Source organism: Solanum dulcamara, chromosome 8 (assembly GCF_947179165.1).
Source record: "Solanum dulcamara chromosome 8, daSolDulc1.2, whole genome shotgun sequence".
NCBI lineage: Eukaryota > Viridiplantae > Streptophyta > Magnoliopsida > Solanales > Solanaceae > Solanum > Solanum dulcamara.
Window position 1 is genome coordinate 45616765 of NC_077244.1, and position 16302 is coordinate 45633066.

At 31.7% G+C, this 16302-nt stretch overlaps 1 protein-coding gene across 1 annotated transcript; it reads left to right on the forward strand.

Annotated features, from left to right (window-relative positions):
* Nucleotides 1-1229: 1229 nt before the first annotated feature.
* LOC129899698 (CBL-interacting protein kinase 18-like) lies at nucleotides 1230-3765 on the forward strand. The gene is made up of 2 exons (XM_055974725.1): nucleotides 1230-1385; nucleotides 1946-3765. Exon 2 carries the CDS (start codon nucleotides 2293-2295, stop codon nucleotides 3547-3549), a length of 1257 nt encoding a protein of 418 aa, XP_055830700.1. The 5' UTR covers nucleotides 1230-1385; nucleotides 1946-2292; the 3' UTR covers nucleotides 3550-3765.
* Nucleotides 3766-16302: the final 12537 nt, after the last annotated feature.

Here is a 16302-nt window from a genome sequence, read left to right on the forward strand (position 1 = left end):
CCTGAACTTGTCCCGAGAAGTCAGTTATACGCTTAAACTATCATGGCGATCTATTACATACATATTCTTGTTGAAAGTGTAATTAATACCACCCCAGAATTGATATAAAAATAAAATTAAATATAAAAGAAAAATAGACGCGTTTGAGTCAAAACTAAAGTCAAAATATATTTTAAATATACCCCCACCCCCTCTGTTTCTTCTTCTTCATGCTGTCCTTCTCTTATTCTCCTTCACACTTCTTCTCCTCCATTTTTTTCTTTTCACAATTCTATAATCTCTCACTTAATTTGATCACTACCTGATAAATTCCCCATTGATTTTGATGAATTTCATGATCTGAATTAACTTTCCAACCTTTTATCCATCCGTCAAAACTCAATCGAAAAAATCATTCCTGCATATTTCTCTGAACCAAATAATCAATTTATGGTTTTTGATAAGCTTTTAACTCTCGAAGATCAATTACATGGTATTTTTCTTCAACTTTAGGGAAAAACAACAATCGAAAAGGCATTAATATTTGTTGATATAGAATTAACTGTTGAATTAGTTGCTAGAGTGGTAAAAAGGAGAATTTATATGCTACTTCAATGGCTTCAATTGGGTTAACAAAGAAGACTAAATTGGATAAAGTTATTGATTGGCTTTGCTAATTTATGTATCAATAATGAAGGAAGAAGAGAATGATATGTGGGTGGTTTTCTTGAAAACAAAAATGAAGTTATTCAGGTGAGAAAGATGAGAGAAAATAAAGGCAGAAATGGAGTTATTCAAGTGAGGAAGAGAGAAGATAGAGGCAAAAATGGTTGGGAAAAAAGTAAAAAAAATATTAAACAAAATAACACATGTAGGCTTGGACAGATGTGGCAGGCGCATGTATACCACGCTATATTGTGTGATTGGTTTTGTATGTGTGAAGGTGGTATTAATTATACTTTCAACAAGAAAAGGTGTATAATAAATCGTCATGATAATTTAAACATGTAACTAACTTTTCGAAATAAGTTCAAGGGTAAATTTATGTCTTTTCCCGTTGAAAATACGACAATACATATGAAAGAGTAGCAAAAAAATATAGGTTTAAATATTTCTTCTTTGCCCACGGTATTTTAAAAAGTACTTTTTCCATCCCTTTATTTTAGATTCCTCCATAAGAACTAACTATATAAACAATAAGGGTGACTAAAAATATTTTAGAAAATTCTGCCTCTTTGGTGAATATTCCAATACATGTGAAGCTACAAAAGGCCATTGCAAGAGATTACCTACTTTTCACTTGCACACAATTACTACTTCATAACGTAACAAAATTGAACACAAATAAGGATCTCTCTTAGCCTCGGATCGTCCGCAGTTGTATTTAGGTTTCTTCTTCTTTTTGGGTAATTTGGATCCTTTTTCATTTATTTTCTTGTGAATTAATGGAAGAGAATTCGATGAATTTTATATATTTATAATACTAAATTTTGTGTCTTGGGTAAGTTAAAATGATGCGTGAATGTTATTCTGGAATTTAAAAGTATTTAGCATTTCCACTTTGTTCATGTTTTACATTGTGGTATGGGGAACAAGTATTTCGTCTGAATGAGTTTCTTTTTGTTTAATTGCCTATTCTCGATTTGATGGGAGAAGCCTTTGTTATATCTGCATAAAGAAAAAAACCATTTCTAGTAAAGATGAAGGATTGAATTGTTTTATCTATTTTTCTAGATGAGTTTGGTGGTCCAGGATCAACATATAAAGAATCTAATTTTAGATTCAGAAAAAGATCTTGCCTATTTTGTTTCAACTTTCTAGTCATTTAAATGACAGTAATGCACAACTACTTGTAATTTGGGAATCATTATCTTATCTATATCCAAGTTTCCCTTATCCCGTTCGAGTTAATAATATTGATATGTTCCTAGTTCTGAGGCTCTATTGTTTACTTTATCATTTTCAGAGCATCACTGAAAGCAATATATTTGGGATGCACAAAGATGGGGTTGAGCAACAACTCTTGGCTCTTAGATGCCTCTGCTTTTCCATCTGCATTGGGATTATTCTGTTTTCTACACGATGATTTCAAATTTGCAGCTCATAGAGCATTTAAGTTCTCATGCCAAATGCACAATGAAGCAACAGTGATTAAGAATCTTGTCGTGCTGAAGCATGGCCTTGTTGCAGATGGTTGAACACTGAAACAAGGCCTCCTATCCGTAAAAAGAGAATCATTACATCAACAGGAGTATTATTAATAGTATAAAGTAGGGTGGTTGGTTGAAAATAGAGAAGAAAGAAAATGTATTGATGCAAAAATATGAATTGGGGAGACTATTAGGTCAAGGCAACTTTGGTAAGGTTTATAATGGAAGGAATCTAAAAGGCGGACATAGTGTAGCCATTAAGATAATTGATAAAGAGAAGGTTCAGAAGGCTGGACTGATTGAACAAACCAAACGAGAGATATATGTTATGGCACTGGTCAAACACCCACATGTTGTGCAGCTATATGAGGTCATGGCAACTAAGACTAAGATTTACTTTGTGATCGAACATGCCAAAGGTGGCGAGCTTTTCAACAAGCTTACAAAGGGGAGGCTCAAGGAAGATGTTGCTAGAAAATTCTTTCAACAACTAATCAGTGCCGTTGTCTTTTGCCACAGCCGAAATGTTTATCACCGTGATCTCAAATCGGAAAATATCTTGTTGGATGAGAATGGAAACATAAAGCTCTCAGATTTGAGATTGAGTGCATTGGCCGAGTCTAAGCAGCAAGATGGGTTACTCCACACAACTTGTGGTACACCAGCATATGTTGCTCCTGAGGTGATTGGTAGAAAAGGTTATGATGGTGCCCAAGCTGACAGCTGGTCTTGTGGGGTGATCTTATTTGTCTTGTTGTCTAGTTATCATCCATTCCATGACTCAAATCTTATGAATATGTATAAGAAGATAAGCAGAGCGCAGTACAAATGCCCTAATTGGTTCCCACTAGAAGTGCGTAAACTTTTCTCTAGGATCCTCGACCCAAACCCTTATACAAGGATTTCAATAGCCAAAATTAAGGAAAGCTCCTGGTTTAAGAAAGGATCCGAATCCAGACATGTGGGAACAAAACAAGTAGTGAAACAAAATGTTGTTCCAGATTGCGATGCTATTTCCCGTTCAAATTTGGAGAATAGTACCTCTTTCTCCGACACCAAGCTAGAGTTGAAAAAACCTGCAAACGTTAATGCATTTGATATCATCTCTTTCTCAAGAGGGTTTGACTTGTCTGGTTTATTCACAAGAAATGATCAAAAGGAGGAGCTGCAATTCACATCAGTGAAGCCTGCCCCAGTCATCTTATCCAAGCTTGAGAAAGTTGGCAGAAATCTGAACCTAGAAATAAAGAAGACAGAGGGTGGATTTTTTAGATTAGAGGGATTAAATAAGAGAAAATATGTAACTTTGTGCATTGATGTGCATATATTTGAAATTACTGAATCCTATTACTTGATTGAGCTGAGAAGGTCAAGTGGTGATGCGATTGAGTACCAAAACATGTTGAAGCAAACTATCTAACTAGCTCTTGAGGAAATTGTTTGGGCTTGGCAAGGTGTCCAATCTCATCATTAGTAAGTAGAATCTCTAAAATGAAGCTTCTGATTTCCATATGCTCACTCTATCTGCTGATCAGACTTTGTATTAGTATTTAAAGTTATTCTGTTTGTTTGTTGTGCTAGTTATAATTTTCATTTTAACTATGTTTCAGCACCTGTGGTACGAGCTCTTTGACTGTAACTTTGACATTATAAATATAATTTATCATAGAAATGACCTTGACTTGTTGGCTATCTTGCTTGAGAAAAATAGAGAAAACCTAAATAATATTGTATATTTATTTCTGAATTTATAAAAAAGGAATATATGAATCCATTTTACTGTGCATTCAATTTGGTTACTTTCTCCCCTCTCTTGTCTCAATCCATCTTGTTTTGGACCTGACACTCTCTATGTACTTTATTGAAAATTTAGGTTAAATAGTGTGTGCTCTAACTGTTCGAGTTTTTACTCTACATATATACAAGTGCAAAGTTCATTATTTATTAACTAATGCTAAATAAGTAATGCAATTAAACCTCTAGATCTAGCCTCTGAGATGACATAAATGATATTTCTGGGCCTCTTCAATCAAATAAAGAAAGAGATTTCAAATGTAGCACTGTTCAAGTGTGCTCTGAAGTGTAGGATTTCAAATGGAGCAACCTTGAATATTGGGAAAATCTTTCAGAGTAAAGTACTTCAGGTTCCTGTTTGATGTTATCAGAAAAGAAAGGGGTGGTTATTGCTGTTCATAGAAGAATGTAAAGCGAGGGACAAAAGAAAGATGGAAATTGATGGAGAAATGGAATTAAGACTGATTCAGTGGGAGAAAGCAAGTTTAAGGGAATCCGTCTTTTTACTTTACATATCGCACCTTACAGAATAAGTTTAGAAGTTGAAACAAAGTTTTATGATTGCCGTTTGCCTCATTTCTTCTTCTTTTTTTCCTCATTAGGAACCAAAGACAACTATACCTCTATGTCTTTACCACTAAGGCGCTGGCCACCTTTCCGATTCTAAGGGCCGGAATGCATGTTTCTACATACCAATCTGTTTAGGGGAAAATTGGGGTTTTGCTCTTAAAAATTTGTTTGACATGTTCGTACAACTCTAAGTCAATCTGCCCCCATTCCTTGGAAGAAGAACAAAAAGGCTGATGAAACTGTGACAAGCCTTGTTGTGCATGTTTCATAATGTGAGCTCAAAAAGTTGGAAGTGGCATCAAGGTAAAAGTAGCACATTCCTCATTTTTACTGGTGACAGATGTTAAACCCTAATTATTATTTTTTATGACATTTTATCCTTATAGGAGTATCACCGAAAGCATGAGTAATGTACATTTATTGGAAGGACCAAAATTGATTAGTTCAGTCAGATCATGTTTTATTGTTAAAGAAAGCATTTTGATAGTAGCTTATTATCTATCAATTGATGTTACAATGTTGTCAATTGTCATTGCTACTTTAGATACTTCATGCGCTTCTTCTTCAAAAGTTTGCAACCTCAATAGATGATCTGTTACCATGCTGATAATGGAGCTCAAATAGTTCAGATCTTTGATTCATGGGCCACTAAGCTAAGCCCAGTCGACTTTGAAGAGTTTGGTATGCCTTATTTAAAACAGATAGTGGATTCAGTGAAACTAACCCATCCTGATCTCCCTCTGGTTCTTTATGCAAGCGGAATAGCGGATTTGGTAGCTTGCTTGAGAGACTACCCTTGACAGGTATTGATGTAGTAAGCTAGGATTGGACAGTTGATATGGCTGATGGAAGGAGACGACTTGGTCCTAATGTGTTTGTACAAGGTAATGTGGATCCTGGAATCCTTTTTGGCTCAAAGGAATTTATCACCAATCAAATAAATGATACTGTCAAGAAAGTTGGTAAAGGGAAACATATTTTGAACTTTGGACATGGCATCAAAGTAGGTACAGCTGATGTGTGATATTGAAAGTTGTGTGATACTTCAACTTCAACAATTTTACACATTTATTTTTTTAGTAACTGAGCTTAAACATTGAAAGAAGTTAGTTGGTTCAACATATTGAAAGTTGTGATACTTCAACTTTACCTTCCTTGCGTTACAATGGGAAATCTGATTTCTTTATCTTTTGGTGGTTGTTGTTTCTTTAACCTTTCTTCTCTGTTATTCACTGATTTGTTTTCCATCTGCCACGCATTCCTTTAGGATGGAGATGAAATAGTTAAATATCATTAGTGTTGTCTTCTATAAAACGAGTATGCTAAGTATTGGCCAATGGCCATTAAAATATTTTTCATATTTTCAATAATGGAGCTGGTAGGTGTTTCTGGAGTACCAGACAGGTGGTGGGCTTATAAAACTGATGGTACGAATTTGTACTTGTTAAATTTCTTGGTAGATAAAAAAATATTTTTTTAACTTTGGTGACCATAATCAAATAATGGACAAACAAGAGTGCGAAGATGAACAATCTGTCAATGAGTCTTGACCAATACCAGACCCTACTTCTTTTAACTATGTTTCCCTTTTTGTGTGTTTTTTTTTTTTTCTTTTAAATCTCTATTCATTTGGCGTGAATAGAAAATGACCCCTCTTACCAAATCTCCACCAACCCATGCCCACACCAATAAGAAAATACAGTGGAGTAAAGCAAATTATTTGTATTCAATGTGTCTGTATGTCATGTAAAATCAGGGCCAATAGACAAATTTGGATAATGACACATTACGATGGGTACTACTAAATTAATTGACGCTTAAATAGATGCATGAAAGAGTTGAAGACTCACTGGTTTAAATGTACATAAATAGTTTCTGTAAAAAAGAAGAAAAAAACTGACTCCTTCATGTACTTGTAAAGATATTACCTCAATGATAATGGAAAACCTTAGAGGGGTAACTATTTGAATTTAGCACAAGAAAAACAATAGTTGCTAGGATTTCACAATTCTTTGTGTGCCCCCTTCACCTAAATTTTATTGGGAATGTGGGGGGGGGGGGGGGGGAGGGAAGTATTACATATAGAATTGGTTCTGGATATGGATGGATGTTAGTTTGAAAAATCATTGAGCTATCGAACAAAGTTTGAGGTAATGAAAGAGCCTAGGAGCCTATTTGAATTGACTTATTTTAAATGTTTTTAAGTCGAAATAACTTGTAAATATTTTTATAGTGTTTAGATAAAATAAAAAATGTTTGTAAGCATTTATTTTTAAGTCAAAAAAACAAAAATAACAAAAGTCATAAGTTAGAATTTCTAACTTTTGGCTTATAAGCCCATCCAAATAGGCTCTAAAAGAATTTTAAAATCATGGCTCATATTGTACTCCCTCCATCTCAATTTATATGAGATAGTTTGACTTGATATGAAGTTTAAGAAAGAAAGAAATTTGAAATCTGTAGTCTAAAATAAGTCATAGATATTTGTGTGGCTATAAATTATTTTATTAAAGGTAAAATAGACATTTTAAAGTTAAATTGTTATAAAATATAAGAACTTGTTATTTTTTTATAAAATTGACTAAAAAAATGAGTCATATAAATTGAGACAAATGAAATATTATTTTGATATTGCTTACATTTAATTTTGATTCAAGTATCAGTTGGACTTGCCTTAAATTGTACAAATGTTCTTCATTTTTAGAGAAATTTTCTCCAATAGCAATAGTTTGGTGTATTACCATATATAGCAGTTATTTTGATAATTATCATATGTAGCTGCACTTTCATTAGAAGAGGACGTGGTACATTGTGTCATTGATTAAGGAGAAAATCACACATAAAAAATTTTAAAATTTTCGGACAAAATATAGTGGACGTTTCATTTTCATTAGTGGAACTCATTAAATGGCAAATTGTCATTTTTCTCTTACCTATCATCTGATTTCCTTGACTATAAATATCCTTGGAAATCAAAGAATGAATATACACAAATACACTGATCTTTTCAACTCTCATTTCTCTTACTCTCTTTCTAATTTTTGCTAAGTTAGTTTGTTTTATAATATATTATCAACACGGGTCTCTATCACTTTGAGCTATTTTAAAAAGATAACAAAAGGGTAAGAATTTTATTTTCTTAAAATGTCTAATATTTCTAAACTTGAATTTGTTGCTCTTGATATATCTGGAAAAAGTTACTCATCATAGGCACTAGATGCCGAAATACACCTAGAATCGATGGATCTAGCATACACCATCAAAGATGACAATATGACATCTAGACAAGTGTCAAAGCCATGATATTTCTCTGTCATCATCTTGACGAGGGGTTAAAATTATAGTACCTCACATTAAAAGACCCCCTTAAACTGTGGAAGAATCTAAAAGAAAGATATGACCACCTGAAGTTGGTCATCCTTCCATAGGTACATCATGATTGGTTTAATCTGAGATTAATGGATTTTAAAAATATAACTAAATATAATTCTGCCTTGTTTAGAATTATAGCTCAGTTAAATTTATGCGGAGAAGAAATCATTGAGCAAGACAAACTTGAAAATATATACTTCACATTTTCACCCGCGAATATGCTCCTGCAGCAGCAATATCGCAAAAATGGTTTTAAAAAATATTTTGAATTACTTTCTCACCTTCTTATTGCTGAAAGTCATAACGAACTGTTAATGAAAAATTATGATAGTCGGCCTGTTGGTTCTTTGTCACTCCCTAAAGTGAATCAAGCAAATTATAACCAATGAGAAATAGGTCATGGCCCCAATCGTGATTGTGGTCGAAGAAGAAATTATAATCATGATGCTCGATTGGCACCGAGAAATGATCAGCAATATAAAAAGAAGAGTGAAAAGCAAAAAGATATACCAAAGAAAAATTCAGAAAGTATATTTCATAGATGTAGAGGTATGGGGCACTGGTCACGGACCTGTCGGTCATCAAAATATCTGGTTCAGCTATATCAAGCATATTTGAAGAGAGCAGAAAATGATCCAGAGACAAACTTTATCTCTGAAGATAATATTGAGCCTATGCATTTGAATGTAGATGATTTCTTCAATTTCTCAAAAGAAAATATGAATATTGATAACCCAGGTAATATTTAAATAATTTTCTTTTCATTTTGTTTGTACTAAATAATATGTTTGTATTTTTCTAATTCATGTAAATAAATAAAATTTGTATGATGAGCCATTTATTAATTATAATATTTACTTTATTTCTTTTTGAAAAAAAATATGGATTTGCCTCAAATTTTATTTGGATCAATAATCAATCACGAGGATATTTGTGTAATTTATAGTGGAATGACTCATGCCATTTTTAAAGACGAGAAATATTTTTCCTACTTGCTTAGAAGAAAAGCAAATGTTACTACAATTTCTGGTAATTCAAAAATTATTGAAGGCTCCGGAAGAGTTACTATATTTCTGCTTAAGTGGACAAAGATTGTTATAGAAGATGCACTATTCTCTTCTAAATCCCCAAAAAACTTATTACATTTTAAAGATAACCGCAAAAATGGATATCATGTTGAGACACTAAATGAAATGAATATTGAATACCTTGGCATAACCAAGAGTGTCTCCAGCCAGAAATATATTTTGAAAAAATTATCAACTTTGTCGTCTGGCCTATATTATGCAAAAATTAGTGCGATTGAAGTATATTTGATCATGGAACAAAAGTTTATTGATCTAAATACATCTGTGGTATGACATGATCGAATAGCTCATCCTGGATCAATAATAATGAGACGAATTCTTCAAAATTCAACTGAACATTCGTTAAAGAACTTGAAGATTCTTACGAATGATAAATTTTCATGTGTTCATTGTTATCAAGGCAAATTAATTGCCAGACCATCAATCCTAAAGGTTGTCATCAAATCTCCTGGCTTTTTAGAGCGTATACATAGGGATATATGTGGACCTATTCATCTACCTAGTGGATTGTTTAGATATTTTATGGTCCTAATAGATGCATCATCAAGATGGTCTCATGTGTGCCTGTTATCATCTCGCAACCTGGCGTTTGCAAAGTTATTAGCACAAATAATAAGATTAAGGGCGCAATTTTCAGATTATCCAATTAAGGCTATTCGCCTTGATAATGCTGGAGAATTTACATCCCAAACTTTTGATGATTATTGCTTATCAATTGTGATAAAAATTGAACATCCAATTGCTCATGTTCATACTCAAAATGGCCTTATAGAGTCATTTATTAAGCATCTACAATTGATATCAAGACCTCTACTTATGAAAATAAAATTGTCGATTACTGTTTGGGGTCATGCTATCTTACATGCAACAGCACTTGTACGTCTTAGACCGATAAATTATAAAAAATACTCTCCATCACAATTAGTATTTGGTCATGAACTAAATATATCCCATCTAAGAATTTTTAATTGTGCGGTATACGTGCCTATAGCACCACCACAACGTACAAAGATGGACTCTCAACAAATGTTGGGCATATATATTGGGTTTGACTCACCCTCCATAATTCGCTATCTTGAACCGTTGATAGAATACTTATTTACTGTTCGCTTTGCCGATTGTCGGTTTGATGAAATAACTTTTTCGCAATTAGGAGGAGAGAAAAAGGAACCCAAAAGACAAATTGCATGGAAAGTTTTATCACTATCTCATTTTAATCCACGTATCCGCATATGTGAGCAGGAGGTTCAGAAGATCATCCACTTACAGAAAATAGCAAATCAAATGCCAGATGCATATACTGATTTGAAACGGATAACTAAGTCACATATTCCTGTAGTGAATATGTCTATCCGGATTGATGTCCCAAAAGGACCATCTACTAGTATCATAGCTTCTGAATCTCAAAGACGCCTGAAGTGTGGTAGACAATTGGGTTCAAAGGATAAAAATCCTAGAAAGAGAAGCATGAGAAATAATAAAAATGATACTACAAAAGAACCTCCTGAAGAAGGTCAAGATTTGAGTAATCCTGATATTTTTGAAGAAATCAGTGAACTCGAGACTCAAGTGAATAAAGAACTTTCAATAAGTTCTACCAGTGATGAGACAAATTTAGATCAAAAATTATGATGGATGATGTTTTTTCATATAATGTTGCACTTAACCTCATGCAAGATAGTGAAAATCTTGAGCCTAAATCCGTCGAAGAATGTCGACGTAGATGTGATTGGCCAGAATGATAAAAGACAACTCAATCAGAATTAGACTCACTTGTTAAATATGAGGTTTTTGGACCTTTAGTCCAAACCCTTGAAGGTGTAAAACCAATTGGCTATAAATGAGTTTTTGTGCAAAAATGAAATGAGATAAATGAAATAATAAGATACAAGGCACGCCTTGTTGCACAATGATTCTCTCAAAGACCCGGGGTCAATTATGAAGAAACATATTAACCTGTTATCGATAGAATAACTTTTCAATATCTCATTAGTTCAGATGTACATAAAAATCTTGAAATATATCTAATGGATATAGTTACAACTTACCTTTATGGTTCACTTGATAATGAAATTTACATAAAAATTTAGAAGGATTAAAATTGCTTGAAGCATGTACTAAGTCTCGGGAGATGTACTCAATCAAATTGCAAAGATCATTATATGCTCTGAAACAATCAGGGCGTATGTGGTATAATGTCCTTAGTGAGTACTTGATAAATGAAGGTTATATAAATGATGTCATTTGTCCATGTGTTTTTATTAAGAAAACAGAATCAGAGTTTGTTATACTCGCTGTTTATGTTGATTACATAAATCTCATTGGAACCCCTGAAGAGGTCCAAAAGGCGATTGAATATCTAAAGAAAGAATTTGAGATGAAAGACCTTGGAAAGACAAAACTTTTTTTGGGTCTGCAAATTGAATATTTAGCAGACGGGGTCTTTGTCCACCAATTTGCCTACATTGAAAAAATCTTAAAACGATTTTACATGGACAAAGCGCATCCATTAAGTATTCCAATAGTTGTTCGATCACTTGAAGTGAAAAAAAATTCATTTCGACCTCTAGAAGAGAATGAAGAACTTCTTGGTCCTGAAGTACCATATCTCAGTGTTATTGACGCACTTATGTATCTTGCTAACGTAATCAGACCTGATATAATATTTTCTGTTAATTTGCTTGAAAGGTATATTTTATCCCCAACGTGAATACATTGGAACGGTATCAAGCATATTTTGCGATAACTAAAGTGTACCATTGATATGGGTTTGGTTTATTCTGACAAAGGTTGTGCAGACCTTATTGGTTATGCAGATGTATGTTATTTATCAGATCCACATAAAGCTCAATCTCAAATAGGCTATCTATTTACATACGGAGGAACTCCTATATCATGGCGATCTATAAAGTAGTCTATTGTTGCTACTTCTTCAAATCATGCTGAAATAATAGCAATTCATGAAGCAAGTAGAGAATGTGTGATTGAGATCGATGATACAGTTCATCAAAGAAAGATGCGGCCTAGAAAATGATGACAAAGTACCACAATTATATTCGAAGACAATGTCGTAGGCATAACTCAATTGAAAGGTGGCTTCATAAAAGGAGACAGAACGAAATATATTTTACCAAAATTACTCTTCACACATGATTTCCAGAAGAATGATGATATTGATGTACAACAAGTTCGTTCGAGTGATAATCTTGCAGATTTATTCACAAATGCATTACCAACATCAACTATTGAGAAGATAAGGGATAAGATTGGAATGCGTCGTTTCCAAAATATCAAATGAAGTTTTCATCAAGGGGAGTAAAATACGTGTTGTACTCTTTTTCCCTTAACCAAGTTTTTGTTTCACTGGGTTTTTTAGATAAGATTTTTAATGAGGCAATACTCAAGGCGTATTATCAGATGTGTGTACTCTTTTTTCATCATTAGGTTTTTTTCACTGGATTTTTCCTAAGGTTTTAACGAGACACAACATCTATGAGTGTTCAGAATAACTATGTATATTGTTTCTTGTAAATTTTTTAACAAGGCACATTACAAGTGGGCATCCAAGGGGGAGTGTTAGGACAAAACATAGTAGATGTTCCACTTTTATTAGTGGAACCCACTAAATGGCAAATTGTCATTTCTCTCTTACCTATCATCTGATTTCCTTGGCTATAAATAGCCTTGAAAAATCAGAAAATGAATATACATAGATACAGTGATCTTCTCAACTCTCTTTTCTCTAACTCTCTTTTTCTAATTTTTGCTAAATTAGTTTGTTTTATAATAAAAATAGCAAAATTCAATAAATATGGGAGAAAACCTCGCATCCCCATTAATTAGGTGCATTCATATCATTATTACAAAAATAAAACACATAATATGAATTCTTTCTTCTTTCTTCTTGGACGATTTTTTAAACTTTAATGGAAACAAAAAATTCAAAATTAGTCAAAATTTCCATTCAAAGATACTGTATCAATACATCTAAATAAAAAATAAAATTTTACATTACTGTATTAAAGTATATGTATCTAAAGTATGGGGTGTATCACTATATCTTAAGTATGATGCGTATCAATGTTTCTAGCTTTTTATTTATCCCTTATATCACTAAATAAAGAATGAAATATCGTATCACTGTATTTAGGATGTAATACAATTTACTGTTTGTACTATATAATTATATATGGATCAAAGTATTGAGTGTATCATCTCACTATTGGGGATACGAGAATCCACCATTGATAATCTCTAAAAGCTTGACAAAAATCTTTAAAAAATAATTTGCCCGCTTACGAGCTAAGAATCAGATGAAGAAATAATTAAATACACTTATCTAACATATGTTTATGTGAAATCTTTACCTGCTATGAAAATTACGAACCTACAATTAGCGAAAAAACTAAATCATGTTTAATTGATAGACATTGGAAGAAAATCATGTGCAATGTAGAGAGAGAAGAGGAGAAAATTAAGGATATAACTGTCTGATACACTTTCAGGCATGAAATAAGGTAGTGTTCTAACGGTAGGAATTTGTCACGAAATTAATAAGCATAATACATAAATAGGACCTTAAATTTGGCTTCAAATTTTAAGTTGGACCTCCAACTTTTATAGTGCACAAGTAGGCACTTTAACTATCCCACTCTTAATAAAAATACACTTGAATCCGACCTAACATAATGCGTGATCGGGATGTAACTCAGGCGCGCTCGGAGTAAAATTTGAGGCCAACAACAATAAAAAAAAATAATTGGAAATGACACTTATGCCCTTATGAATCCCTTTTATATATATATCCTTTATTAATTCAAATCAAAATTCCATTTCCTCCCCTCTTCTTTCTAATTTTATACTCAAGCTTTTTTTGCTCTCTTTTTTCACCATTTCTGATCTTTTTTTAATGAAAATGACTTCAATTTTTTTTTTGTCATTATGAAAAAAGAGTTATAATGAAGATGACCCATATGACCAAAGTTGTAAAAAGGAACGAATTTATAGTCATGGTCTTAAAAAGATTCTGCAATCTATCATTAATAAACTTTCAAAAGGAAAAAATTAATTATACCTGGACTAAATTAATGAAGAAGAAAAGGCAAACGTTCAAGAATATCAACTGAAAGCACAAATCTTGAACAAATTTTTCTTTGATTTGCAAAGAAATTGTAGCTAGGGTTAGCGATTTTGAGAAAATAGTGAGTGAAAAAGTGAATTAGTTGGCTATTTTATTTTTAAATTTTAAAATCTACGTGTAAATTAGTTGGCAACCATTGAATGGCTAATAAATCCACTTCACAACATTTGCCTTACACACATATAGGCTGCAGGTGTCGAATATTTTTTTGTTTGAGCGTGGAATAGTTAAAGTGTCTACTTGTACACTATAAAAATTCAAGGTTCAACTTAAATTTTGAAATAAGGTTTAAGGTCTTATTCATGTATTATGCCAAATTAATAATCTTACTACGTTGGATAATTATTTTAAACTATCAATAAAAAGGGTAATTATGAGGCTTAAGTTTGAGTCTTCAATGCAATATGAAGTTTAGAAAAAGAAGAAAAATGTGAGACTATGAGGCTTAAGTTTGAGTCTTCAATGCAATATGAAGTTTGACCAAACTTTTAAAATAAACTTATTTTAAAAGGTTTTTAAAAAAATACTTTTTGGTGACAATTTTTTTGTGTATAATCAATAAATTTAAAAAATATTTTTAAGCATCAATTATTGTTTGACTGAATTTTATAAAAGTCATAACGTTCAAATCGATCAATACTATCATAATCTGATAAATCAGATCAAATAGATTTACTAATGTGATGTTCTAATACGGTGTAAAAGTGTGTGTTTTAGCTAATAATCCAATTAAAAAAGATAATTGAAAGAAGGGTATTAAACTTTTTAATTGCATTATTGCTTAGAAATGAACTTTCTAACATTTGACTTGTTAGACACACTCTTGAAAAATTGCACATAAAGTCACAAAAATGGTTGAATAATTGATTTATATGAATACTTCCTGTGAAAGCACATAGAAAAATGGCATTACGACAGGTAAAATTTTTATTAATTTATTAAAAGAAACACCTCTTTTGAAGTCAGAATTAATTTTCCTTCATACCTAACATAATGCATGAAATGATCCTTGAATAACCATAGTGTAACCTGAAAATTCTTAGAAAGACTTCTACAAACATTCTATTTTTTTGTAGAAATATATTCGTTCAAGAAGAGTTTCAATAGATATTGATTGTAAATGATTAGAATGGTTTTGTGAAAAGACGAAAATTGATTCGCATTCATATATACATAAAAATTCTATAAGAAGGAGAACAATCGTTTTTTTTTAAAAAAAAGAGTAACAAAACTTCTTTGAAGACATAAGACTATTTAAATTATAGTATTTGTGAAGCAGGAATCATAATAGATATAAAAAAAAGACATATTTTACCCAAAAACAAAAAGTTTGAACCAAGATTTTTAAATAGACGGGATAGTATATTAATAAATCTAATACATAATCTAGATATGAAAATTGTCATCTAAAGAGAAAATGTTGAATAAATCAATCGTAAATTATGAGATTTGATTTTTTTTTTGTCTTCAAAAGAAGATAAAGAAGATGTTAACCGTAGAGAAAATGAATTCTCCACAATAAATGTGAATCTCTCAGATATTATTTGAGAATACAAATTTTTGTTGCACTCCAAAAGTGTTTTTTGTTAGAATTATTAGTAGAAATAAGAAAATAATTATATTGATACATTCGAGTAATTAAATGTTTTATAATTGGAAAATTAAATATATTGTTATAACCTGTTTTTTTCAACAAAATCAACGTATTTTTATTTAAATCATGATCACGTGCAAGTGCATAAATATACTTTTGAAAAATAAGTGAATATAAAAAATTGTGTTGTTGCGAGCTATTTAGCTATAAATATCTTTGAATTTTTTTTTTATCTATAAAAGATTTTGAGGGTTATCGAATGATATATAGTGTGATACAGTTAAAACACAAAATTACAGTAAGAATAAATACTTTGAATACAGTTAAACTTATTCAACAAATTTTCTATCATCTTTTTTTTTTTCATTTCATTTAATTAGTCTATGGTATAGTGTTATGGATAATAAAATGGTTAGAAGTTCTTTATTTTCAACATAATTGTTCTGTTGACTTTGAAAAAACTTTCTTTATCAATATATTGTTTCTTCTAAACACATCTCCATAATTGAAAATAATAATAATTAGGATTCATTAAAGAAAAATTAAGAACCCACTCATGGAATAAGAAATTCTTTCCGAATCAGGCATTAATAAATTTCTTACGTCTAATTAGAT